This window comes from Taeniopygia guttata, chromosome 2, assembly GCF_048771995.1.
Source record: "Taeniopygia guttata chromosome 2, bTaeGut7.mat, whole genome shotgun sequence".
Classification (NCBI taxonomy): Eukaryota; Metazoa; Chordata; class Aves; order Passeriformes; family Estrildidae; genus Taeniopygia; species Taeniopygia guttata.
This window is the reverse complement of record NC_133026.1, coordinates 127,382,501-127,408,949: the sequence shown is the minus strand read 5'-3', so window position 1 is coordinate 127,408,949 and position 26,449 is coordinate 127,382,501. Positions and strand designations below refer to the sequence as shown.

The window sequence follows — 26,449 nt, the reverse complement described above, 5'->3', positions numbered from 1 at the left end:
GAAACTGGTTTGCAACAGAGTTTACTGCCTCCTGGGACTGGTGTTTTTAGTTTTCATTTTTCCACTGACAGAAGGAAGACAACTAAGTTTCTGAAATTCAAGGGGTCCACATTGGTTGGGTCCATCCTCCCATGGCACTGTAGGAACTCCTAACTTTAGGGTCCTAATAGAGAAAGAGCTTCTGTCAATCTCATCCATATTCGATCTTAGAAGTAATGTAAATTACTTCATTAAAATCAATATTTGATTTTTTACACTGAGCTCAGTATTTGACTGCATTGTATCTTCAGAAATAAAAGCAAAGTCCTTTGCAATTTTTATAGGAGATTTGTGCAGTAAGGAGTGTATATCTTTCTTTTCTGAATTCCTATTTGCCAATGTGAACACTCCATTATCCCCTTGAAAATGGAGAAGTGAGATAGTGGCTTCTTTGAAAATACTGTATATGTTTCTCATGTTGAATTTTTTCAAGCATTTTGAAGAATGCTTATCTTGTTTTGTTAATTTACTTGCATCTCTCTTTACATTATTCTCTGGTTGTAAAAGCAAACATGAATTTGGGTTTTCTACATCTATTAAGTGAATCTGCTGCACAAGAGATGAATCTGCATGAAGCATTGATTGAGAGATTGGTATGAAAGCAGAGTCTACAGAGCATGTATAGCAAGGTTTCTGGCTGGAAAGCCAGTGTTACAGCCTTTCTTTGTCCTCTTCAGACTCCTCTACATAGACAGAACCATATTTTGGGTTTGATTTGTGTGGTTGCTTGCCAGCTCAGCAGCTAGTTTTCTTCCTGTGACATGTCAATCGGTAGAGTAGTAATTTCCAATTCCTTTCATTTTGAGCAAGGCAAGTAATGGTATTTAATCTTCAGACACCAGCAGAAACAGAATCCTTTCATTTATGCTGCCTTAAAGGTTTTGCTTCAAACTGCTTTTGAGTCTGTAAAAGCTCCAAAGGTAAAAATACTACCTAAATTTAAGGTATCGACCTGCATCTCTCTGTAGAGCCACAAGAGAAATTATATACTCTTTCCTTAGTTAACTTCTATATTCTCTCAGGAAGAGCTTTGTGGATGCTGCTGAGTAACTTGCATTTTTGTAAAGGAATACAGAAAACCATCATGCCTTGATTTCATCCTGACTGGGGCATTGGTTCAAGACAGTCTTGAAATAATGAGTGTCCACTGCTTAATCACCAGCAATGCTTAATGGCTTTGTCACAAGTGTTTTTCTTTTTGGAGGCTGTAAGTGTTTTCGCTGTCTTGCCACACTAGATACAGAATAGATGCCTTGATGAATTACCCAATGGGGATTCTGGTGCAGAAATTGATGCTTACTGAATCAGAATCAAAAGAGTTTCTTTGTGTTTTTTAAAATTTGTTTTGTGGGTTTTTGTTTGGGCTTTTTTGGTGTGGGGGATTGTTTGTTTTGTTTTGGTTGGGTTTTTTTTTTTTTGGTTGTGTTTTCTTTTTGTTTGTTTGTTTGGTCTCCTTTAGTCATTACAGTAAAGCTGCTGGGTTTTAAATGTGTCTGCTTACAGGTGTGGGTATGTGCACATTGTTGCATGCAATTGTTAGCTTTTGGAAGGCTTTTCGACACAAAATACTATGATGATGCAGATGTTCTGATACTGTTCTTGAAAACAGCTGATGGTGGATCTGGTGCTGAAAGCTGATCAGCAGCTAGCATACATCATCATCTTCTGATCCAAACTGTTTCCTCTGGGAGTCAGCTCTACTGTTTCAGTGTGTTGTAATTAAATTGAGTGCTGTTAAGGTGTCAGAAATTACTTTATAACACAGGATAATGGACTTAAATAGACTTATTTGCACATTGCAAATCATAGTATAGCAAATTACCCTTAAAGGCTATATATTAAAAAAAAAAAGTCCCCCAATATTCAGTAGGAAAAGAAAGAAGAAAAAAATTGATCTGATTTCTGATTCAATCCTTAAGATATCTTCACATTAAAGCCTTTCTGGACTTAATAGATGCTAGAATAATACCTGTTATTTCTGAATAACAGTCATAACATGCTTTCTTTGAATTAAAAAGGTAATTTTTTTTTTGTTTTAGTTAGGATTGGATATGTGGTTGGAAATCCTTGTCAACCAGACCTTTAATAGTTGGAAAAATACTTCTAATATATGCAACAGATAACTTCTGGATGTAACTCTTACAACGTTTTGATCAACGTTAATCCCCAGAAAAGTTCGTGTGAGTTGTGAATAATCAGCATCTTGAGAATTAGACTATATTTATGAGAAGGCTAATGTTGTTATGAAAATAATAAATTTACATGTATAGTGGGAACTGTTGCAAATCAGCAGGTGGTTTATAAAATAGCAGAAAATGGCAAAATGTTTACTGATGTGATTTCTCTCTGAAAAACAAAACTGTTTAAAAATAGTTGAACATTCAAATTTCAAATGCTTAAAGCTGATTTGCTTTTCTTCAGCCATCTCTGGTCTTTCTTACTTGTGCTTTGAATTCACAGGTTCTTAATTTTCAGTCTTGAGGATCTTATTTTGTATTCTGAAGAGCACAGTAACAGGAAAAGGAAAAAATTTTCTTGCAACCATGTATTTCAATAGGAAGTTTGTTTCTATGAATAGATAAGAGAAGTTCAGGTGATACCAGAAAAGATGTGCTTTTATTTTGTATGCCTACGCACATACTTTCATACAAAATACTAGATCACATTTCTCTTTAGTAATATAAGACCTGCTTGAGATGGAATTAATAAGTGATGTGAAGCAGTATTAAAATTCTCCATGTTTTTCGAATAATACATACAGCTTTAAGCAATTTGTTAGTCACAAAAGCCAAGAAATATAATTAGAATAATATATATTTAAAAAAATCAAAATCCTGTAAGCTAATTTGCCTGTGTGCCATTTCTTACTCTGATTTAAAATTAAAGCCTGCCCCTACCTTATAAATGGCTGTTGAACTGTGTACATCTTCTGTGAAAAGGTTTCCAGTGTAGTGAAAAAAGGAATTCAGTTCAAAGATCTTTAATCCAGTTTCCTCTGTTTTATTTGATTACTTGGAAAACCTTTATTTTTGCTGTTCCCCAATTCTTCATTCACCAATAGTACTGATGGGAAAATTTGTGCTGTGCCGTTTATATATAATTTAAAACTATTGTGCTAGCTTTAAACCCAAAGTCTTTCTCATCTATCATTTATCTCATGATGTTATCTTTTGTACTCGGTACCCTTCAGTAAGCACAGCCTGACACATCTTGTGGCCTTTACCTTCTGCGATAAAAAAGATTGAAAAGATGCTTGGCACCACCTGGTGAAGATGAGGCAACCCTGGAGAACTGTGCTTCGGGAGCAGGTGACTGATGCTACGAAATGTGCCAGTCTGGGGACACAGCTGAGGGTTGTAGTAGGGAAGGGGGAGGGGAGAGGAAGGAAAAAAAAAGAGCAGGAACATTAATACATCTTCCTGAGGTTTGATGGGACATACACTGCCTACTGTTCCATCTGGTGCTTATGATAGCATGGCATATTAGCATGCTGCAAGTTCATAATGTATTCAGGGCGAGAAAACACCACTTGCATACCAATTGAGGCGTCCTCTTTCTCGGAGCTGCTTTTGAATTTCAATGATGTTTATGCCTCCTAAGCCATGACTGAACGGAGCATTTCCGCTTGTGGAGAAATAACAGCAGTGAGGAATTCTGGCTCATGTGGCTTTTCTTTCCTCTTTCTTTAATTTTCTCATTTTTTAAGTTCTTTTCTTCCTGCTCTCTCCTTCCAATTTATTTTGTTTGGAGAAGCCTGAAGACGCATTGAGGTTTTTGGACTAGCTAATTACAGAGCTTCTGTTAATATTACATTGACTTCGTTTTAAGGTTGCAGTCTTTTGTCTTTTTGCTTATCTCAAAATGCTTAAATGTCTTTATATGACATTTTGATGAAATTACTCTAAAAGCAGTGTCATGAAGCATTTAGAAAATAGCACATTGCAATTCTGCTTTATATGCAGTTTTCCTGTATTACTAAATCAAAGAACAAACAATACCTGAATTCCACATTTCATGGTAAATTATTTGTGCCCCATGTCTTCAAAGAGTTGATTTTCACTTCAAGTGTGCTACATAATAGGATAAGTATCTGAAGTTGAGCAGGTATGTAAGCCTTTGTAGGAGTGAGGTCTTTTTATTGATTCCTTGCAGGAAATGTACTGATATGTTCGTTTTATTTCTCCCTACCCTATCCTCTTTGAAACTCTGCTGAGATTGACACTTGACTGGAGACAATCTCAAAACTCCACCATAGACACTCTTGACTGCACATTTTGGTTCTGAACTTGTCAAAGATTGTGATCTCTTTATGGCTCAGTGCTGTGAATCGCTCTGCAGCCCTCTTTCCAGTGGTTTTCAAAGTGTGAAGTTTACACACAGGGTAGGGTATTTGATGTGGGATTCTCAAGTGTCTGGAGTAATACGTGGAGTGTGAGTCTTACTGGCTTTGTTGATGACTGAGTTTCTAAACTGCTTCACCTGTTTTGAAAGTCCTACCCTGAAAAGGAGACTAAACTTGCTGCTTGTTGTAGTTTAACCCCAGCTGGCAATCAAGTCCCATAGAGCTGCTTGCTTACTCCCCACCAGCAGCACAAGGGGAAGAGAATTGAAAGGGTAAAAGTGAGAATAGTCATGGGTTGAGATAAGAACCGTTTAATAATTAAAATAAAATAGTAATAATAATAACAATAGGAACAATAATAGTGATACATATAATAAAAGGTAAAATAGCAAATAAAGAACCCAAAAAAGTCAACTGATAAAAATTGCTCACCATCAACTGACTGATACCCAGCCAGTCCCTAGGCAGCAGCCTGCCAGCCAACCTTCCTCCCAGTTTTATTGCTAAGCATGACATTACATGGTGTGGCATGTCTCTTGGGTCACTTGGGGTCAACTGTCCCAGCTGTGTCCCCCTCCCAACTCCTTGTGCACCCCTAGCCTGCGTGCTGCTGGGAGGGGTGAGAAGCAGGAGAGCCCTGACTCTGTGTAAGCCCCACTCAGCCAAAGCTAAAACATTCCTGTGTTACCAACACTGTTTCCAGCACAAATCCAAAACACAGCCCTACATTAGCTGCTAAGAAGAAAATTAGCTCTACCCCAGCACACTACTTGAAGAGGGAAAGAATATTAAAATGGCATCTCTAGTATAAACCCACTTGATTAATGCATTTTCTATCTAGTCCTCTACCTGCACAGCTGGACTCTTGCTGCTTCTGACTGTGGTTTGAGGCTTTAGCTTAATCTTTAATGCATATGACTGTCATGCTAATATAACTTTAATAAAAATGTACTAGGTAGCACTTTGAACTCCTTTGGTCTAATTTAGTATTAATCCGTTTGACTACTAGAAAAGGAAAGCTCTTGCTTTAGTTCTGATCTATTCTTTCAAATACATACAGCCATGACTTTTTTAAATATATATTTCCAGGCATTCGTTTTACTACTCTTGCATAGATAAGGAAAAAAAAAATCATTACTCATCGTGGCAAAGAATAAATTGACTACCTTTGCTTTCCTATCTGAATATCTGTTGTCTGATGGGTTAAGAACATTCCTTGTTTACTGATAGTGCATTTAGACCTAGACATTAAAGCCTTAGCTGAAATGGTAATTTTTTTCCCCTTAATATATTCAGGAAGACTAATGTTACTGAATAGGAATGTGGAGGAGATAGTGTGGGTTATTCAAGCAAGTTTAGTCAGCACTTACAAGATTCTTGAAATGTTTCTTGATGTCCTACAGAACTGTTAACATCTGCATGGCTTGTGAGAAGAGCCACATTTATTGCAGCTGTGTGCTAGCTAGAATCCAAAAGAAAAGGGGGGATCAGAGTTAAGAATGAAGCAGCTGGCTTTTGGTACAGAGATTTATAATTTTACTCTCATTACAGACTGACAGTAAACTCTACTTGGACTCTTTTGAATCTGCTTATTTGAGATGGCAGTTTGAGGGCTTGGGAATTTAGCTGTCAGTAGATGCAGTCCAACAAAATATATACAGTTTAAAAGAAAACACAGCTTTTAGATAAATAATCACAAATAGAAGTTTAGCCTTTCGAGGAGCTGTTTGTTCCAGTATGACATATCGTGATGTAGAGCATGTGTTTAAAGCCTACATTTGAGATGGTTTAAAAAAAGGAAAGACAAAGACAGATTGTTTCAAATATTAGTGGTAAGCAATAGCCAGAAGCTTGCTGATTCCATGCAGAAGCAATGAGGCCATACAGATTCTTGTACCCGTTCTTGCAAGGCTTTGGGATTTCTGGAGAAAAGGAAGAATCTGTTGAGGGACTCCTGAGAGCCCAGCCTGGCTGAGCAATGTAATAGTATCTCAGTGGGTTTTTTTACCTCCTCTCTCTTTTTGTATTAGGAGAGAAAGTGAGAGAATATGCAGTATTAGAGTCCCATTTTCTATTGCAATAATTCCTGTAAAAAAATCGCATACATGATTTCAGAATCAAGGTTGTGGGTTTTTTTTGTTTGGTTGGTTGGTTTTTTTGTTTTGTTTTTTTTGTCCAAGTTGTTTTTGTCCAAGTACACTCCTTGCCCATTTTTTCCTCACTTGTTGAGATAGATTTCAACATAATCTAGGTCAATATTTGTTAGTTGTCAATATCTTTGTTCAGTTTCTGTTGAGATCATAGTTTTTTATAGTTTTATTTTCTTATTTATTTGATATGAATGAAAACTGATAGTGTCTTTTTTTTTTTTTTTCCTTATGGTTAATATAGCTTGGGAGGCTTCCTCTTATATTTTTTCTCCTGCACATTTTAAGTGAATCTATTCTGGTTTTGCTCAGTTAATTTCTTTACAACCTGCCCTAGCCATTCACAGTGGGAGTGCCAGGATCTGTTTTTGTGTCTCCTGCTGTTTCTTTAACAACCTCAGCAACTGAGGAAGCTGCACGTCTGTACTCCTGGTCTTTATTACTCTCCTTAAATGGTGTTTCTGAATAGTTTTCTAATATTTTCTAAACCAGACCTATTGCTTGTTCATTTGTTGCAACAGCACAGCTACCCATTAAGAAACAGGGCCAAGAGGGATCGCTGAGGTGAAGAGCATCCTGTTGTTGTTAAAGAGTTCATTTGGGTTCATCTTTATCTACCAACACGTTTCTGCTCTCCATACTGTGTTCTACAGCAGATGTCGACTCTGATATCCTAATATGATTTTTATCTCTCTTGCCTAGCATTAGACTTTTCACTGTTACACTCATCATTATTTATTGTAGTATGGGACATTGTAAGGGCTCTAATGTATGATTCCTGCCTCCTTTCCATTCTCTTGACACCAGAGCACTGACAAAAGCAAATGTTTAACATTTCATTTATGAAGATGACTGCATTTGATTCATTAGTGTTCACACCTCATACCTTCTTTTAGTTTCTGAAAGTTTATTTCCACTTGATGTTTTGGAAGCACATTTTATCTTAATATTGTGCAGATTGTTGACACTGAACAGAATTGTCAGAAAACCCAAGTAGCTTTGTAAGTCAGGGCTCATAATCACCTTTGGAAATGACCTGTTAAGTTTCTAATGGGTCATTTGTATGCACAGTTACTGAAGGTACTTGCAATAATTATGGAAAAGATAATGGCTAGGAACTCATTTGGGGACCGTTATTCTTGTTAAATGTTTGGTATTTCATCCAGGTACACCTATTTCCCCATTTTTAAATTTTCCTTTCATAATTTCAGAGTTTGCCATGGATAGTTGTTGCAGTTCAGCAGCTCTTCATTTCTTCATATCCAAGCAGTTTACAGCTTGCCAGAAAAGTACTGATGTGTTTTACATCTTCTATTCCAAGAAGACCATAAAGAAATATGCTTTCACGGGAGATGCCAGTGCAGTCACTATCTCTCTGTGCTTTTGAATTGTATCTTCTCTTGGGATTTAGCTTTCTTAGCATGTATGTGGTGCCAAAAGGATGTTTATAAAGATCTGTGTGATCCTTTACTTCTTCCCTGCTTGCCACTTGATCTCTGACTGATTACAGGTGTGAGGGAAATACCAGATTTTGTTTGGTTCTCTGTGTTTTGGTGCAAAAGAGAAGTGGGGTTAAATTTTGTTGGGGTATGTTCTAGTTCATACTGTCGTCACATGGCTGTAAGTTGTGTGTGCACAATCCAGGTTTTATGATTAGATATACTGTGAGTTGTAGGCATGACACTGCCTATTGTGTTGCTTCTGCAGTTCCACTTCGGGAGTGTTTCACATAGAAAGCTGTCACCCAAGCAGGGGAAGGTGGAGGGAGAGGTGTAGCTGAGGGCAAGTGGGGAGCATGTAACATGTCTCACTGGGGTGAGAGGTCACAATAGGAGGCACTGAAAAAGGTGCAGCTAGGGCTGTCTTTGCTCTTTTGAGAATGAAATTAATATGGCTGAATTTTAGGGATAATTTCTTAATATTCCATTGGTACTGTGGGCACAGAGTAGTACATACTGAAGTGTACACACACACACAGAGTATCACAGGCTCTCCTTTACATCACGTGGCTGAAGATATTGGGGGAAACTGTTCTTAAAACGTGTCCCTTTGACTTTCTGAGCAGCTTGCCATTTATTCTGAGTGCTGGTGCGGGCAGGGCTTTTTCCCAGTGCCGCGGCACAATGCCGGCTCCCTCTAGTGGTCTCGCTCGCCCGTGGCTGTCCCCGGCGGCGCTCGGGCTCTTCCCGGCGCTCCTGGGTTTCCATCCTGCTCGGGAATAGTCTACTTTATAGCTTAACCCACCTCTCAGAGACGCAAAATATATATGCCCAAGTAGGCCGAGGCCAAATGTAGGGTGTTTCCATAGCACAGAGAGAGTTAAAGCTACACTTTGTAAGATTTTTTTTTTTATATACAAGAGAATGCAACCAGATCAGAAAGGGTTAAGTGCATCCACATGGAACATTCAGAGTTCAAATGCATCAGACTTCCTCGCTTTGTCAATATTTTGCTTGCATTCGTCTTATTGAGCGGCTTCTCCTTCGTGTCTGACTTCTCGCCCTCAAGTTTCCCCTCCATTTAACACTCCCTTCAGTGCAATTGAAGGCGCTTTTCCTCTTACAGTTTTCTAAATATGCATGTTAAAAACAAAAATAATCACACCAAGCATTTTTATACACAAAACCAGTAAGTAAAACTTGGTCCCATATGTGTACAAGTGTGTGTGCACATACGCTCATGGGCACGCATATATCTACACGTACAGAAGAGAGCCGTAGAAGCAGCACTGATGCACAAAGATCAATATTGCCATGTTGGTAATGGGTTTAGGGGGCTTGATGAAAATGTTCTATAAATATAAAAACCTTTTTAATGTGTTTGTTGAAGAAAAAAGAAAAAAAGCCCTAAACTTTTAATTTGAATCTGCTGGGCTTGAAATGAAGTATGGTATTGTACAACCATCATCAATCCTGGCAATGCTATGATACCTGAAATAGTTCAAAAATTTGCATATATTTTCTGTGGATTCTGTAGTAATTGCTGATTTTTCTTTGAATTCAGGCTTTAGCTGGGGTCTGCTAGTTAAAATTCAAAACATAGGGAAGATGCTTCAAAAGAACGAAGTTTTAAGCTTTATTGTGCAAGACTAAGACTGCTGTGATACTTTAGGGTCTAGAAACGTTGCGTGTAATTCTATACCCTGTGAGTGGTCTCATTAGTTTACCTACAGCTGTTTTCAGTGTCTATAGTTAAACACATATTCCTGAGTGTTTCTGGAGCTGGAGTCTGCCTGCAAGGCTAACCCAACATCTCTCCTTCTGGGTGAGATCACCAGAGATTTCTGTGTCAATATGATTTTGTGTGAACTTGCTGGCTTCAGAAAGAGGTTTAATCTGGTTTTATACTTTTTAGTCTTAAATATAGTCTTATATATGGTTTTATACTTGTTAGTCTTAAACGACATACACAAACACTATTTCCTTCCTTTCCTTCTTCCTTTATATGCTTATACTATTTCACATTCACTTTTAAGAGTGCATGTGATGTGTTAGGTCAGATGATTCAAAACACAGTTTTGGATTTGCTAATGGTAGCATTTGCTTTGCTTGGGAGCTTATTTGTCAATAAATAGTATTGTATCATCTAAGAAGATACTTGAGTCTTCATTTCTTGTGAAGTTTTGAAGCTCTCTTTCCCCTTTCTGTCCTCTCCACTGCTTTATTAAGGTGTAATCCAGTGCCCAAATAAAAGACATTTGATGTGACATGTGGCACTGAGGAGGGGCTGACTTGTAACTAATAATGAGTATTTTCTCACACTCTGTCTAGACAGTGAGTCATGTAAATAAAGGATATCTTTAATGGCATCAACTGATTATATGAAATGATAGTTTTTCCAAAGTATGCATTTATACAAATGCCAAAGTACTGATGAATATGATAAATTACATTATTGAAGATGGTCAGTGTATAACACTGAGATAGGGAAAGCCTATAGTTCCACTTTTGTCTTGCTGGTAGTGGCAGTAAGTAACTAACAGTGTCAGCAGCTGAACAAGGGTTTTTGGGGGAAATATGCTTCATTATATATTTTCATATACCTGTCTTGAGTGGCTGAATAGAAACCAAGGAGTTACTATGCCTGGTAACTGAGGACGACCAATTGTTGTGTACAGCAGGCACACTGTGAGAGGAGTCTGAATGCTTCTGGTTCTCATGAGGCAAAGAACCTAGATCTATATGGGAATGTTTATGCCTGATTTAGGAGCCATAGATATAAAAAAATTAGAGACTCTAACTCTTTAGTGATGATATGGGACATTTAGTCTGCTAATTTAGCTGTCTGTGTTAGATGGCAGGAATAAGCAGACCTTCTCAGACTGTTCTGGTATTTGGTTGAGAGGAAGTTTGGCTGCCTCTGCTTTCAATATTGTGGGTATGGTCTTGCTCCCCAGACCTGCACATCTGGTCTAATGGAACAGACTTTTCACTTGTTTGAAATATCACTTGGAGGAACTGGGTTTTTGGATGGGTAAAATGGTGCAGTCTTATAGAGTAGGGATTTGGGACCTTGATCTACAAGGTGGGGAGCAGCCTACACCTTACAGGATCTTGACTGGTCCATGGCAAATTCCACATTTTAAAATCAAGCAAAGCCAAAAGTATATCCATTAACCTTCTTGATAGTCCCTGTGTCGTCTTTTCAGAGTATAACCATGAAAAATATCACCTCCTATACCCACATTTGATTATTTTTGAGCCTAAAGGACTTCTGGCATGCTATACAAATATAAGCAATGCCTCTTAAAAGTACAGGTGTAGTAACTTCTTTTCATTTTTGGCAGAGGAGTTTATTGCCTAAACTTTCCTGAATTTAAATAAGTTGCTTTAGATTATTTTATGTGGTCTGTATTGGAGACTTCAGTTCCAGCTCAGTCTAATGAAATGCGCTATCAGTATTCTCTTAGGACTTTTCTAAAATGAGTACAGCTATCCTTTACACTTTGTATAAGTGCATTAAAAATAAAGAAGTTTATAATTATTTTGCTTCAGACTTTTAGCATTGTGTAACAAACAAGCTTGTGGTTTCAAGCTGAGAGTATGTTTAGACTGGTTATTAGAGAAAAGTTCTTTACTATGAGGATGATAAGGCACTGGAACAGGTTGCCCAGAGAATCTGTGGGTACCTTATCCACAGAAGTGTTCAAGGGCAGGTTGGATGAGGCTCTGAGCAACCTGGTTTTGTGAAAGGTGTCCCTGTTGATGCAAGGGAGGCTGGAAGGAAATGATCTTTAAGGTCCCTTTCCAGCCCAAGTCTTCCCATGATTCTGTTATTTACTGTTAATTTAGGACTGGACAAACTTTGGATTAAAAACATGAATATACTTCTGGAGACCAAGTTATGAAATTTCAGTTGATGTGAGAGAAAAATCTTGGTTCTGGTGGGAAGGATCTGTGCTGTGTGTGGTTGAGTATATAAGAGCACGCAAACAATACCAATTAGATTCAATTGGCATTTGTATTTCTTAGATATCAGTCTGCCTTTTTCTGTAGTTTGTCAAATAGTGTATAGTCCTGACAAGGTTAGGCCTTCCAGGGATGCTGGTGCAGAAAGGAAATGAGTTAGTGGTCAGGGAGCCTTTGGGAAAGTACTCCTGAAAGTACTTTCAGTACTGAAAGCATGAAGATTTCCTGTATAGGAAAGGGATTGATTGCTAATGTAGAGGGGTGGTCACCTTTGTAGCTTGTCAGGGATGCTGGGGTGTGAGTTTGGCCAGTGCTTGCTCTGGCTGTTCTTCAGTTCTTCATGCCAGAGGCAGAGAGTGACACTTCGTCACTTCACTAGAGCCTCAGTGTTCAGTGAGCTGGGTTTGGAATAGCAGTAATACTTCCTGTGATGTGAAACACAAGAGAACCACTCAAAACACACCGTTCTTAGTTGGATAGCTTGTCAACAAAAACAAAAGATCTAGGAAAAAGTGTAAATGGGAAAATAGTATTTCAATAGTGGCTATGGGACTGTTGCTTATTAACTGCATTAGTTCATATATATAGGAGTTTTCATGATGTTTGGTGCGATATTTAGAAGAAATCCACATTGTCTTCAGCTTCATTACAGGCCAAGTGTTGTGTATTCATCCATGACAAAGGAACTTGTAGACTTTGTTTTCTGGGGGCTTATGGAAACTAAGGGCAGCTGCCACAGTTTGGCCCTTATTTTGCTTATCTGTTCTCACTAAGTGTTTCATAAATCATTATGGTGGTAGCAGATCTAGATTTAGAATGTGTTCTTCTTCCCTGCATTCCTGCATCCAAGCAATTATACGTAATAAAATTCACAAAGCCAGAAAGGGTGAAGGAGGAAAGAGGCATTGAAGAAAAGGGTGCAATTCTGACATGAGCCAGTTTTTATTAAATAACTGAAAGTGAATTTATGATAGTTTCGAAACTGTCAAAACATGTCAGATTGTTAAATGAGAGGGAAAAGTTTATTATTCTATTCCCCCCCCCCCCCCCCAAAAAGGAAATTATATGGTAAGGCAAGTTTATTTCTTTCAGGAAAAAATAATATGTTCAAGCAAAGCAAGCCATGACATTATTGTCTTAATTCTGAGATTGAACTCATGCATTACTTATTTCATAATATGCGTAATTATTTGGCCTTCAGGTGCTAAGCCATGAGTATGGGATCAAGTCTTTTTGCCAGTTACAACATCTCACCATAGAGAACAGAAATTAAAGAGAATGCTTCTGCATTTGTGGTTCATTGTTACGATTGTCAAGACCAGTCAAGGTACCATTGTGGACAAGGATATGACATAAAGCATTTTAGTTATTTACCTGCTTTATATCATCCACAAGGTCTACCAAAACTGGGAGACAGTAGCACAAAAATCTCTTTCAGCTTTTGGGAGACAGAGTAGATTGTATTATGCTAAAGGCTTATTTTAGCACAGCTGAAGAAAACTCTTATAACTTGGCCTCAGATAACTTCAGTGAACTCCCAGGATACAGAAGTTCTTCTAGCTATTGCATATTAAATGAGCATAAATGGGTAAATTGAATGTGCTTTCATTTATTCTGAAGAATAGCTGGTGATATGAATTGTTCAACTATCTGAGCAGAGGAGAATGAAGATAAGACTGCAGCAAAATTGCGATATTGCTCTTGCAAAAGGGTCATCTTCAATATGTGAGTGTCATACCCAGCATGCTAAAGAAGCATTGAAATGTTATGTCATCTGAAAACTTTGCTGTTCATATCCATCAGTCACTTCACACAGATTCTGATTCCTGGTGCATAAATCTTGCAGAGGTAATGTTCTGTGACAAAAGACAGAGTCTGAGTAGATCTCTGATACTGCATTCCTGAAAATCACCTGGAAGTAAAAGTTCTTTACTGGGGAATTGGAAACCCAGTGATGTTGCCTTTCTAAGCCAATAACATGACTGCATCTGGTGCTGAGACAAAGTTATGTCTGTATTATGCCTGCTTGAGATTGTTGTGCATAGCACAAAAACGTCCAGTGTGTTTAGGTCCTTATTTATTTATCAAGAAGTCAAAAGGGCCAAGAGGGGAATGGAATGAAGACTGTACCAGTCTCAAACAAATCCCAGGCATGCTTGGCAGGGAGAGGGTCTGCAGTGGTGTTGTCCACATGTCATGTTTTATGGCTGCATTGAATGACTTGCAGGTTTCCCCAGGGGTCCAGTGCATGGAGTGGGTGGGATTTACCAGATATGTCAGGTTTATGCCATGCATTCTTATTCTCAGATGAGTTCTTTTCAACCAAGGCCATCTTGTAATATTGTTCTGCTTGGTGTAGCAGCAGGTTTGAGGCTCAGGAGTTGTGGGTCTCCACAAACACTGCCTATTTCTAATGGTGCTGTCTGGCTTGGCCACATCTGAAGGAGAAGTTCTTATGGCTGAAACATGATAGTGTTATGGATGGAAGAGCTGTGGAATTTGTCCTCTGTGGTTGGACTTGTGGTTGTCTGACTTCAGGTTCATCTCCACTGTAACTCACAGTCTGTGGTTACCTGCTTGCAAATTCCCTGCCACCCCTCTCAAAATAATGGAGATTAGTCCAAGGTGTCTAAGAAACCATCAGTATTAAATCCTTCAGATTTAGGTCTTGATTCCTGTAACTTGGGTGGTAGAGGCAGGTTCTAATCCCTTCTGTCATATATGGGGCTTGCTCTTTTTGTGAGTTTAAAGGAAACAAGACAATGGACTCTTTTAATTTAGCAAGTTTTATTTTTATTTTTTAAATGTTGGCACCAAAGTAGAAAGTACTGTACAATCAATATAAAGCATCTTTTAAGAATCTTTCATGCCTGAGTGTACATCTGGAACTGTTTGCACTAACTAAAAGTAAAATAAATGCCACAGCTTATTATACCACAATTTTTTTTCATTTAAAAAAGGAAATTGAAAACACACCACTCCTAGAAATGGTTGACATTGAATTGGCTATTGAAATGGTATCAGTAAAGTATTTATATATTCCATATTTTGTTCCATACATCAGCTTTCCTTGATGCGTTAGACTTGGACGTGTGCCATGTGAGCTGAAATGTTGCCATTTATGAAAGACCGCCTTGTTTTAAAAATGGACTAAATCTTGTAGGGTACAGGAAGTAAAGTAACTCAGTTTGAATGCAGGCACATCTCTTTTTGCCCCAGCTCCTGCATGCTTTGTCTCTTCCTTGTTTGGTTCAAAAGCTAACTGTGCTTATAGTAAATATCAGTGTTCACCTAAAAGCTAAATATAGTGATAAAAAAACCTCTCTACCATAAAAACTGAATGAACAACAAGAACAGTATAGTTCTATGAACCAAGAAATCCACAGAAGAAATATCATAATTTAAAGTTGGTTTTACAACATTATTTAATTTTAAACGAAGCAAAGTACTTCTGTGGTTAAATCACAGTTCTTCACTCTATGCTGTAAAGGAGATTCAAGAATGTGTATTTCAAAATGTTTTACTTGGGTTTGTTTTTAAATAAAAAATATAATCCAAAGCAAATGCAATAGATCTCTGCATACTTGAAACATGTTTTCTGAATTTATTCTAAGTCTCTTGCTGCTCCAGAGGGTTGTGTGTATGGATTAGGACTAGACCATTATTTCACCATCTTTCTCCATCCTGAACTGATTGCAGTGAACACTACAGAATGAGTTGCAGATGTCTCCTTTTCCTTCCAGTTTGGAGGACCTCTGGTTTCAGTCCCATTTGATCTGAACTGTACTAAGGAGCACAGGTCTGTCATTGTTTAAAAGGATTCAGTGGAAGAAATTGTTGCACCTGAAAGAATTTACTCCCTCTGTACATACAGGCTATGCTTTTAAATGGGATGCTGTGAGATGCTGCCTGTATAAAACTTTCTGGTGCGTCTTTCTTAACTCAGGGTTATTGTTTGAAATGTCAAGGTCCATCTGAAGAAAAAGATAACCAGAACTAACTTTGCAAGTGAGGAGTTTGGTTTGACTCAAGAGCATAAATATGTATTTGAATTCAAGAAATTGAGCTATTTTAAGACATGGTGAAAGTTCTTCTGAATTTCAGGCGAAATTCAATGTATATGTCTCTGTATTGTAAAACGGGAGCACATGTATGTGAAATCTTACCCAGGCAGGTTTTGATATGTTAAAATCAGAGTTTTTCCTCTTGAGGGATTCTTTCTTCTCCTACCTAATCCTCATTACCTCTGAATGTATGAATAGCAGAATAGCTACTGAGAGTTAGTATGAAGAATGTCCATACGTTAAAAGCCTCATGAAATATCATGTCTCAAAGGAAATTGGCTTGTGAATATGACTTAAATATCATTATGTCTTTAGCGTCCATATTATCAGGCTATTTGTCAGCCATTGTAACAAAAAGTGTTGGTTGTTAGGCTTATTGTTTTTATTAATAAAAAACAAATAATGAATTATAGAAGCTGGAGTTATCAGTTGTCAGAAACCAAAAGCTTTAGGAAGATCAGATCACAAGAACTGTTAACACTTTTATCAGCGATGGCTCTGATTTGTGGCTCTCCATCACCACTTCATCCCCTGAGTGATCTGTCTTAGAGCTGCTGAGGTTCTCTGGTGTTGTGGGTGGTGGGACAGTGGTGGGTGCTGTAGACAGGTGCTCCCAGTCCCATCAGTCCCTCAGAGTTCAGGGAGCTGTACGAAAAGGTAAGGAACAGGTGAAACAGTAGCAGTAAGAGCAAAATGACTCCCACAGGGGTTTTGTTATTAAAGAGGATAGAATGGAGAGTTGTAAAGGCTATTCTCCTGGATGGTGTAATGGTGTCTTCCAAGCATATGGAAAAACTTTGTATTTTGCATTGTACTTCTTCAAAAGCCCTTTGTCCTTGTCCCATGGAGAATCTCTGTTCTGACAAAATGACCTTGTACTCTGGCAAGAGATGTTTTGGGGTGTGCTTGAACGAAGCCTTACTATCTACTGAAAGAAGGCAGGACTGGTATAGTAACAGAGAGAGAGAAATCTGCCTGCCTGCAATCATACAGTAGGAGAGTAGGGTTTAGGGCTTTGCAAGGGAGAGAGAGAGGTAACAAAAAGGTAAGTGGTTATGTAAATCTTGTTTGTGTTTACATCTAAGAGGTCCAAAGAAAGGTAATTGAGAAAATCAAACCTAATGTTATTAGATTTAGATGAGAAGTACAGGGGTGTGTGGCTACGTTCAGCAATCTGCAGACTGGGTGGCAAACTGTTGGAGGTAGTAAAAACCATTTGGATCATGATAGAGTGGCAACCTGAAATTTGAGGGCAAAATCAGCATACTCTTTCCCACTACCATGTTCAATTTAAGTAGGAAAACATTGCCAGCTTTGTGGGAAAGTCTCCCCACTCTGATCTGAGCGGGTTTCTGATCAAACCTGAACTTTGCAAAGCAGTGAAGGGAAGGGAGGGAGCAGGAGCCGTGCGGTTGGTTACAGCTCAGGATCACTTTAGTTATCACCAGCTGAATTGGAGGATACAGGCTGTGCCTGCTTGCAGCGAGCAGCAGTCTGTTAGAGGAGCTCGATTTCTCTCACTCTTTCTTCCACCCACCTCCATCTCCTCTGTGCCTGTGTCTGCGCTCCCACATGCTTCAAATCTGTGTACCTGGACTGCCTTCCTTAACAGTTCAATGTGAGTGTTAGCAGAATGAAAACCAGATGGACCAGCAGTTCCCACTGTTATCTCCCCACCAGCTCTGGCAAGCCTCCCTTTCTCTCTCCTTTCTTGGCATGGGAGAAATATTTGCCTTTATTTAGGAGGGCTTGGGCTCACTGCTGTGCCTCTTTCCCTCTGTTGCAACATGAGCTGAAAGCTATTTATTCCCTTGTTGCTGAGGTTGGTTGAGGTGAGTGCAAGATGAATTTGGTTATTAAGGAAGTAATTAACATTTCAATATGAGTTTTCATAGTTCTTTATAGTAAGTTAATGGCTTATTGAAGATAGAGATTTAACTGGTTTAGTATACTGATACAGAAAGGAAATACATATAGAATTTTAGAAACCTGTTTTTGTTTTCCAGCATGTAATGATTTACTGTTTCTTGATTTGCAAATCATACTTCACTTACCTGTGTAACAACCTTAATATTTAAAAGGTGATCATTGTGGTTATTCTTCTCTCCACAGCTGAGATTTACTAACCTTAGATCAACACTACAGATCCTATAAAACTGTATCTTTATTCCCCTCATTCTATTCTGGCGGTGTTTCGCTGCTCATCTTCCCCAAACTTGTCTCTAAATTCTATATGAAATTACTCCCTTTCCTTGAGAGCTGAAACATTGCCTGTAGGCATTTCAACAAAGGTTGAAGATGGCTTTTATAATTGCACTCCCTGACATGCTGCACCTCTGGGACTTACTACTTACTTCCTCAGTTTCTTCAATTTCAGACAGAGAAAGATGGTATATGTTATGTGTTGTTAATTTTTGGAGGGTATAGGGGCCGTTTTGATTTTTTTCCCTTCCCCCCCTCCCCCCTTTTTTTTAACTTTCTCGTATTTAGGTTTTCTGATAATTAAGTGTTTTGAGGCTCTTTTAAACATACCTGTTCTTTTTTAAATGTGTGCATTGCATTCAATGTCTGTTATTGTCTCTCAGCAAATTTCAGATATTATTATTACATTGAAGTTTGTATGTTGTTAGTAAGAACAAGGAATTGTGTCACAAAGTGAAGTGACAATTTATAGAATGTGACATGTTTTGAATTAAAACCACAGACTTACATGCTTGCCCATTAGCAGCGACACTTACTTGCTTTACAGAATAGTTTTGTAGAGCTTATGAAGACTTCTTTTGTGCTGTGTAAAAATAAATAGGCTGTGTTTTGCCCATACTTAATAAATGAAACATATGGGCTTGGATGGTTTAAAAAAGACAACTTAAGGTAGTGTCATTCAAAAAGATGTTGGGAAAAAGAGTGCACTTCTGTAGCTTTTGTATCATATGTGTTGTATATTTAGATCTTCAGTTGCAAGAGAAGTGTTAAGTTTTTTCCTGCTTTTGCCTTATGTTTGTTTTGTTTTCCTGAGGAGGTATGTTCCTGCTTATCTTGCAGGTTTTGTGCATTGAAAGTTGTTCTTAATATGTGATGGTGCAAACTTACATGCTTATTTGAAAATAATTGTGTGCATATGAGATGATTGACATGCCATTTTGGCATGTTGTGTTTATTTTTCTGGTGAATATGAGAATAACCACAGGCACTGTGGTAAAGTGATCCAGAGGGTGTGTGTATTTAGCATAAGTTGAACATAAGATTACAAAGAGAACCAATGGAGAGGGCAGGAGGTGATACAAAGAAGAGACATGAAGAGAGCTTTTTTCAACCACTATATGACCTAATATCTCACCTGTACTAAAGAGCTTCAGGTTTTAGTTTTGGAAGAGATGTCGTAAGGGGATTTATTATCTTCCTGTTCCTTCATCTATTTTTTCCTCCTGGCTAACATGAGAGCCTTGAAGGGAGGTGGCATTATTGCAGCTCTAGGATTGCTTGGGAGGTAGCATCTGCACATGCTAGAAATAAAAACAAAAGATAATGCAGCACTGCTACAAATGAGGTCTTACCATCTGTGTCGCACCTTCTTAAGTAAGGTTTAGATGATGCAATTTGGGAAGAGCACACTGGAGTAGATAATCAGGTGTAATCTTTCACAGCAGATGCTGAAATGCCTCACTTCTTGTATTAGCTTTTAAGTTTTTGTCAGAGGGGGTGTGCTCGGGGAAATAAACCAGTGTGTTCCTGTGGTGTGTGTTGCAGATCGCACTGAGAAGCATTCCACAATGCCAGACTCACCTGTGGATGTGAAGACACAATCCAGGCTGACGCCTCCAACCATGCCACCTCCTCCCACTACCCAAGGAGCTCCAAGAACCAGTTCATTTACGCCCACAACGTGTAATTAGTCTTATTTTCTTCCTTTTCTTCCATCTTCTTTGTATTCTATGTCAGAAACCAAAATAGGTGAAGGGAAATGTGCATGAAGTGGCAGGAATAACATTTGATTGTATTGGGATAAAGTAATTAAACAAAACAAAGCTCACAATAGATTAATGCATCTTTAAGGTATTAAGACATTCAGCTCAGAGCTGTGTTAGTATTTCACTGATCACTTGCTCACAGTGTCGAAGAACATGTACTTAGTGGTCAGGTTAGCCCTCTTGTGAGAAGGACAGAAGACCTTCTTCTCTTACATGTCATTATGTTGTTTAAATGATCCCATTCCCTTTAGTATAAAAACTTCAGGGAGTTTGTTTGTTTTTGTTTTTATAGTGGAGATAATTCATAGTGAAAAAATACTAATCTTCCTTCTGCTTATGTTTCAGTGAAGAATTCTGATTTCAGTGCTATATAATATCTAGTTAATATTGATATAAAACCAAAATTAGAGTACTTTCATAATTTTTATCTAGAGATTTTTAGTCTGTTACGACTTCTCTAAATCACTTAGGGCTGCATCTCTGTCTCAGCTTATTGATGTAAACATGTAACAAACTCTACTAGTCTTGATGTATGCTGCATTCATATCAGCGTAACTGAGATTTGAATCTGGCACATTGTCTGGACTATTCTTTTCACAGCCATGCAATGAGCCACATTTCTCACACGAAGATTTAGCTGCAATTTTTTTGGTCTCTTTTATACTGCCTTGTAATAGTATAAACATGAGAATGTGTTTACATTTCACGTTTTAAATAAAACATTTTTAGAATAGTAGAATACATATGCCTAAACAGAATGAAGGCTGCATCTTCTATTTGTCTTGCCTAAGTCTGTTTTAGTCCCTTTCTCTCTGTTAAATGCCTTATTTAAAATTCACCTCTATGCAGAAGGCCAGCTGGAGGCCTTTGTACTACTTATCCCAGGGAACCTTGTCCTGACAATTTATGTTGAACTTAAACAGTGAGGAGGGTTTGTGCCAGCTATTCACATAAACTCACATTTAACCCAGTGACCCTGATCCTGCAAAGATTTGTCTGTGTTACTTAACTCCAGCACTGAATCATCTTGGATGGAGCTTCACACTGGAGCTGCTTCAGTCTGAAGTTAAATTGTTTCTAGGTTTTTGCAAGATCAGGTTCTTGCACATTAAGCTTTCCAGTGTGATGCCCTGCCAACAGTTCAGGATGATCTTTGGCAATCATAAAAGGAATATGACAATGTTCTTTAATCACATTTACATTCCTCGCAAGGCTTCTGGATGTTTGTTTATTTGATTGAGTTCAGCACTTTAGAAGGTGTGTGAACCACAGCTTGATTTTTGGGCTCCTTATTTGAAGACTAAAAGTCTTAAAAACCCTGATTCTATTTGCTTTTTCCCCTGTCAGATTTTGGAGTTTGGCCTTAGCTGTTCCAGCTTGACTGTAAACAGTCACTTTTGTCAGTGTGTCTGTTACATTTATTATTACTACAGCGGGAATGCCTGTAGGCCAGAAAGATCTGACTTGTTTTCTGGTCTAGAATATCTTTGTTTTCTTTGGTTTAGATGATTAAAAATTCTTGACGTGTTGTAGTTTGAAATTTTAAATGCTAAATTCTTTTGGATTAGCAACATGGTTTTGTTTTAGAAATTACGCACAACTTTGGCAATTGGCAAATTCAGAAATTATAAGGAAAGCACTGAAATCATGGAATATTTCATTATTTCTTTTGTTGTGGGAGGAATCTTTATCAGCCTTTCTTCTCTGTGTATCTATGCTAGGTGATGAACTCCACATTTCTCTGCTTTCTTGATCAGCCCCAGCACCCTCTGCCTAGAGCAGCCCCTTATGGGTGACAGAGTTGTTGGCTGGTGTCAGGGTAGATCAGCACGACATGTTGCTATTCTCCCCAGTCCTCATTTTCTAAGTTCCTGGTAGGATGACTTTTGGCTATGTGAGCTCCTTGCAATCACAATGTATTTGTTTACTCAGATACCTCACCCCAGTGCAGCACTCAGAGCATGGCCTGGAGCCTCATGGGGAGCTGAACTTAGTGAGGCCAGCTTCTTTCTATTTCTGCATTTTCCAATCCTTGTTCTCACTAGCCCATGCAGCCAGAATAGGCAATCAAAAACTAGGAGAAAACACAAGCAGAGGCTAGATAACAATTCACATAGCTTTTTCTGTAATTCCTCTGGAAGGCAATGACTAGGGCAACAAAAACTCCTTTGAAGGTTTGTGGCAGTGATTTAAATATAGTAATAGGTAGTGATTTATACCTAGTAGTAGGTGTCCACCCTAAAAAAGGACTTCCTGGTTAAAGATACAGACAATCCATGAAGAAAATGAGATGACAATGGGATGTTTGGCTTCAGAGAGGCTGGTCATTGAGAAACATTGAAAGTATTTAAAATTGCTAGCTTGTCCTGGTTGTACTTTTAAATAGGAAACAAGTTAAACTGATACTCCTATGCATTTTTCTTGTAGACAAGTTCCTGATTTTTGATGGTTTTTTGAATGGGTTCTGAGTGATTAAGAAAAAAAAATAAGAAATTTTTCCGGGGCTGTGGCCCATTGAGTGCAGCTGCTGCTGGGTACAGTCACATGCCGCGTGGCCACACCTGCCAGTGCACTGGTACACATGTATTTCTAGGGGAGCCATCCTTTTTCTTGCTGTTTGCTGTCATTTTAGCAAATCAGACAGTGTGTTTTGAGTGTTGCTGTTCCAACTAACCTGAGTGGAAGAGGATGTCCTCAGTTTGATTCTCTTTTCTCTTCTAGAGTGTGGATAAGATTCAAACTGAAATCACTGCCAAAAACTCTCTGTTGTCTTCAGTATGTCTGCATGCATCTCGTTGCCATAAATTTTGAATGCTTAGTACTTCAGATAGTTATTCTCAAAGCAACCTTGCAACAGGAGGGAAATGCTTTCTTATCCTTTTCAGAGATAAGGTGCTGACATGTGAAAACAGGGAGATTTGCTTATGAACTCTGAGAAGTCTTCTGAAGTTTAGCTTGCTGCCCTTGCTGCAAGGCTTCAGGACACAGAGCACTGGCAGCATTTGTACCTGCACAGACAACTTTGTGTACTCCATATGTTAGCAGCTAGGAAATCTGTATTGGAAAAATTAACCTTCTCATTGGGTGGTGTAAGGTTAAAACGTGAAAGTCCTGTTTTATAAACACAGCTGTCAGTTGTGTGTACAAAACACAAGTAAAAATATTCAGAGATAAACTGAGGCTTCATGAAATATGTCTGCATGTTTTTTCTACCTCAAAGAGCAATTTTTTTTTTTTGGTCTTCAATCATACATGCACTCATGCTTTTTATCTCTCCATTGCCCTCTCTCTCTTTTTAAAATCCTCTGACAAAAGGCTGGTATTCAAATGGTGCTTTTCAGGTCCAGGAGCATTTTGAAGGGGCTGTGTGAGAGGCAGCTGCTGTTATTTCCAATCCTTACAACATTCAGCACCAGCTACTGGGAAATAGATATAAACTGCAGACTGTCACTCTGTCTAAAGGCTAATTATCTTTGATTGTTCAACTTAATTAATTCTGAGGTCAAGTGCAGAAAACATAAGCTGATAGATTTTCCCCTCTGTCTCTTTTTTCTCTCTATCTCTTCCTCAGCCCCAATCTTTATTTTATCCTCTATCTCTTTTTCTTTCAGTAACCAATGGCACTAGCCATTCACCAACAGCATTAAATGGAGCTCCATCTCCTCCTAATGGCTTTAGCAATGGGCCATCCTCTTCCTCTTCCTCTTCTCTGGCTAACCAGCAGTTACCGCCAGCTTGTGGAGCTAGGCAGCTCAGCAAACTGAAGAGATTTCTTACAACCTTACAGCAGTTTGGCAATGACATTTCACCAGAGATTGGGGAGAGAGTGCGTACCCTTGTGCTAGGACTTGTGGTAAGCAAGTATTTTTTCTATTCTTTTCCCTCTTCCTTGCTTGATGTGTTTATTTTATAAATGAGTGGATTACATGCGCTGCATTCATCGTACTTTAGGGGTACCAAACGTGCAAGAGTGAAGCTCCAGCTCCTGCTGACAGAGCTAACATGAGTAGCCTGACTAGCTTCCCACAAGTGGCAGCTATTCCCTACTAGGTATAGCCTTGACTATTTTTTCCAGTAAATTGTTATGGTGTAATGATGTGAGAAGGTTTTCATTCTATACTGGCAGTACCCCTAATGTAGACATACCTAGAAGCCTGTAATGTAGTAAAATATGGTTTGACTTGCCTAGTTTAGTTGGATGGGGAAAGAGAGCTCTGCATATATAGTGTCAATGGTTAAGAGGGTGAGCTGAGTATGTTTGGACTGGAGTTATGCAGTGCAAAACCCTTTCTCAGTATCATTGAACCCAACAATTATGAACCCGACAAGGCACTGCTGCTACTTAAGTCACTTTATTGATAAGGTTATCTCTATTTGATGGTATGGCTTAATGAATCCAGCTCTGTCTTACCTACATCTGTCAACTTGGGCTGCCCTCACATGCAAACAGTGAAATCCAGCCCTGGGTTCTTTTTACTCCAAGTCCTCTCTCTGCCAGACATTGTTGTCTCCCATGTATTTTCTTCAGCAATAATTGGATGTACTGGGGAAGATGCTATTGTGGTGCTGTAATTTACATCTGTTCTGAGCAGCTGCAGTTGCCGTTGATTTCATTTGGAGCAGAGACTGACAGCACTGTTTAGCACTAAGGCTGAGCGGTGACTTCACAATCTTTGCTTGTATCTTCACAAGCTCTACCTGACAGCAGTGGATGTTCCTTCACTTGGGTCTGTGTCAAAGGGAAGTTTAATGTAGGCAGTATAACATTAATAACTCTTGATCTCCATTTGTTTCCATATGCAAAATAAGTGTTTAATGGGGTTTTGCTTGTCACATGGTTCTCTGTGGATGGGGGAATGAGTAAAGAAGCTGAAGGTGGCTTTGGGAACATCCACATTCCACTGATTTTCAGATAAAAACTGCTTTCCCACTGTTATTTACAGTTAATTTCTAACTTCATTTGAGGTCTTAGGAGCAAAATAAGATTTTTTTCCTTGGGAAAATCCACATATGCTATTCCCTTGGTCAACCTGCCAGCATGTGGAATTTATGATTATGACTTCATTTCTAAAGTAATGACTTTCTTACATAGCCTAGAACATAGTAAACAGTCTTCTTTAAAGAGAAAACAGTAGAAAAATGTGAAATGAAAAAAGAAAAAAGTTCAAAAAGCAGCTTTAACTGATGATTGAAATATAAAAGCCATTGCATACTTTACACTTGAGAGCTTAAACTGTACTCTAAGCAACAGGCACTGAATGTCTGAGATGCTCATGGTTTCCTTTGTGTATTTTAATAAGGTAATCATTTAATATGCAGCATGCTTTTCTTAATTCTCTCACCAATATCAAGTTGTTAAGTAATTTCAGGGTTCTTCAGTTACTGTTTCTCTTGCTAAGTGTTTTCATTATTTTGTCACCAAGGCAGATTTTTTTTTCTCAACAGAATTCTACTTTGACAATTGAAGAATTTCATTCCAAACTGCAAGAAGCTACTAACTTCCCACTGCGACCTTTTGTCATCCCATTTTTAAAGGTATTGCACAGTTCAGTGATCTGGAAAGTATTTCAAACCATTTTGTTGCTAGGTCACAGATGTGTGTTACAGTTTTTCTTTTTAAGAGAGTCAGAGAAATGAATAACATGTAAGGGCTACTTTCCATAGCTTAGTGCATGTAACTGCATCTACTGTATGGTCCAGGATAATTTCTGGCTGCTCACAGGAACTGTCGGTTCCCTACTTCTATAATCACTGAGGATGGTTTTATATTTTTCATTTGTAGGTATAAAAACTTTTACAAACAAAGTCTTGAGACTTGGTTATAAATAGAATAAAATCATGTGCTTGTAACAAGCTGGAGTTTTGCAAACTGCATGATTCAAAGTAAGGGGATGTCAGGAGTTCCAGCTACCAGTCCATTTCTGAAGTGCTGCTAATCATTAGTACACCATGAGATTGTGACCGTGCCATCCAAGGAAAAGACATTTCTTCTGATTCAAGCCACTAGTGTAAACACAGTGTCTTAAAAATACTGTTGACTGTGTCCACTGATTTATGCTTGTTCACTTTTTATTAGAAATTAAAGATAAAATCTCATCCAAGAGCTAATTAATAAAATACACACATGATATGCAAAATAGAAAACAGGGAAGCAAAATCTTCTTTGAAGTCAGGAAGTTTTTCTGCCTCTCACCTGCCTGTAACTGCCTCCTCTGAATTTCTGTGATCTGTGAGCAGTCATTGTTGCCTTCTCAGATCATGTTGTATTCTGTTTTGGTTTTGCTTTGGAGATGAATTTTCCCAGAGATAAGGTATTTATTGTTCCCATATGGTTTTTTCCATTGTCAATGTGTGGGTGGACATTTTTCATTATTTTAGTCTGTGTGTATAAGTGTTCCTAGCTATTCTGTTGTCCTGAAGCACTAGTATCCTCAGTGGGTTTGTTTTCATGTTTCCACCTCCTTTGCTGGCTGTGTCATAT

General features: G+C 38.4%; 1 protein-coding gene across 5 annotated transcripts in view; it reads left to right on the top strand.

The window, feature by feature from the left end:
• RUNX1T1 (RUNX1 partner transcriptional co-repressor 1) overlaps window positions 1-26,449 on the top strand; it is a 115,962-nt gene that overhangs the window by 43,706 nt on the left and 45,807 nt on the right. For all 5 annotated transcript variants that reach the window (XM_030266405.4, XM_030266404.4, XM_072924820.1 and 2 more), the window contains 3 exons: window positions 19,748-19,885; window positions 23,580-23,821; window positions 25,414-25,503. In XM_030266405.4, the coding sequence (XP_030122265.1) occupies window positions 19,748-19,885; window positions 23,580-23,821; window positions 25,414-25,503 (470 nt within the window). The remainder of the gene's footprint in view (window positions 1-19,747; window positions 19,886-23,579; window positions 23,822-25,413; window positions 25,504-26,449) is intronic.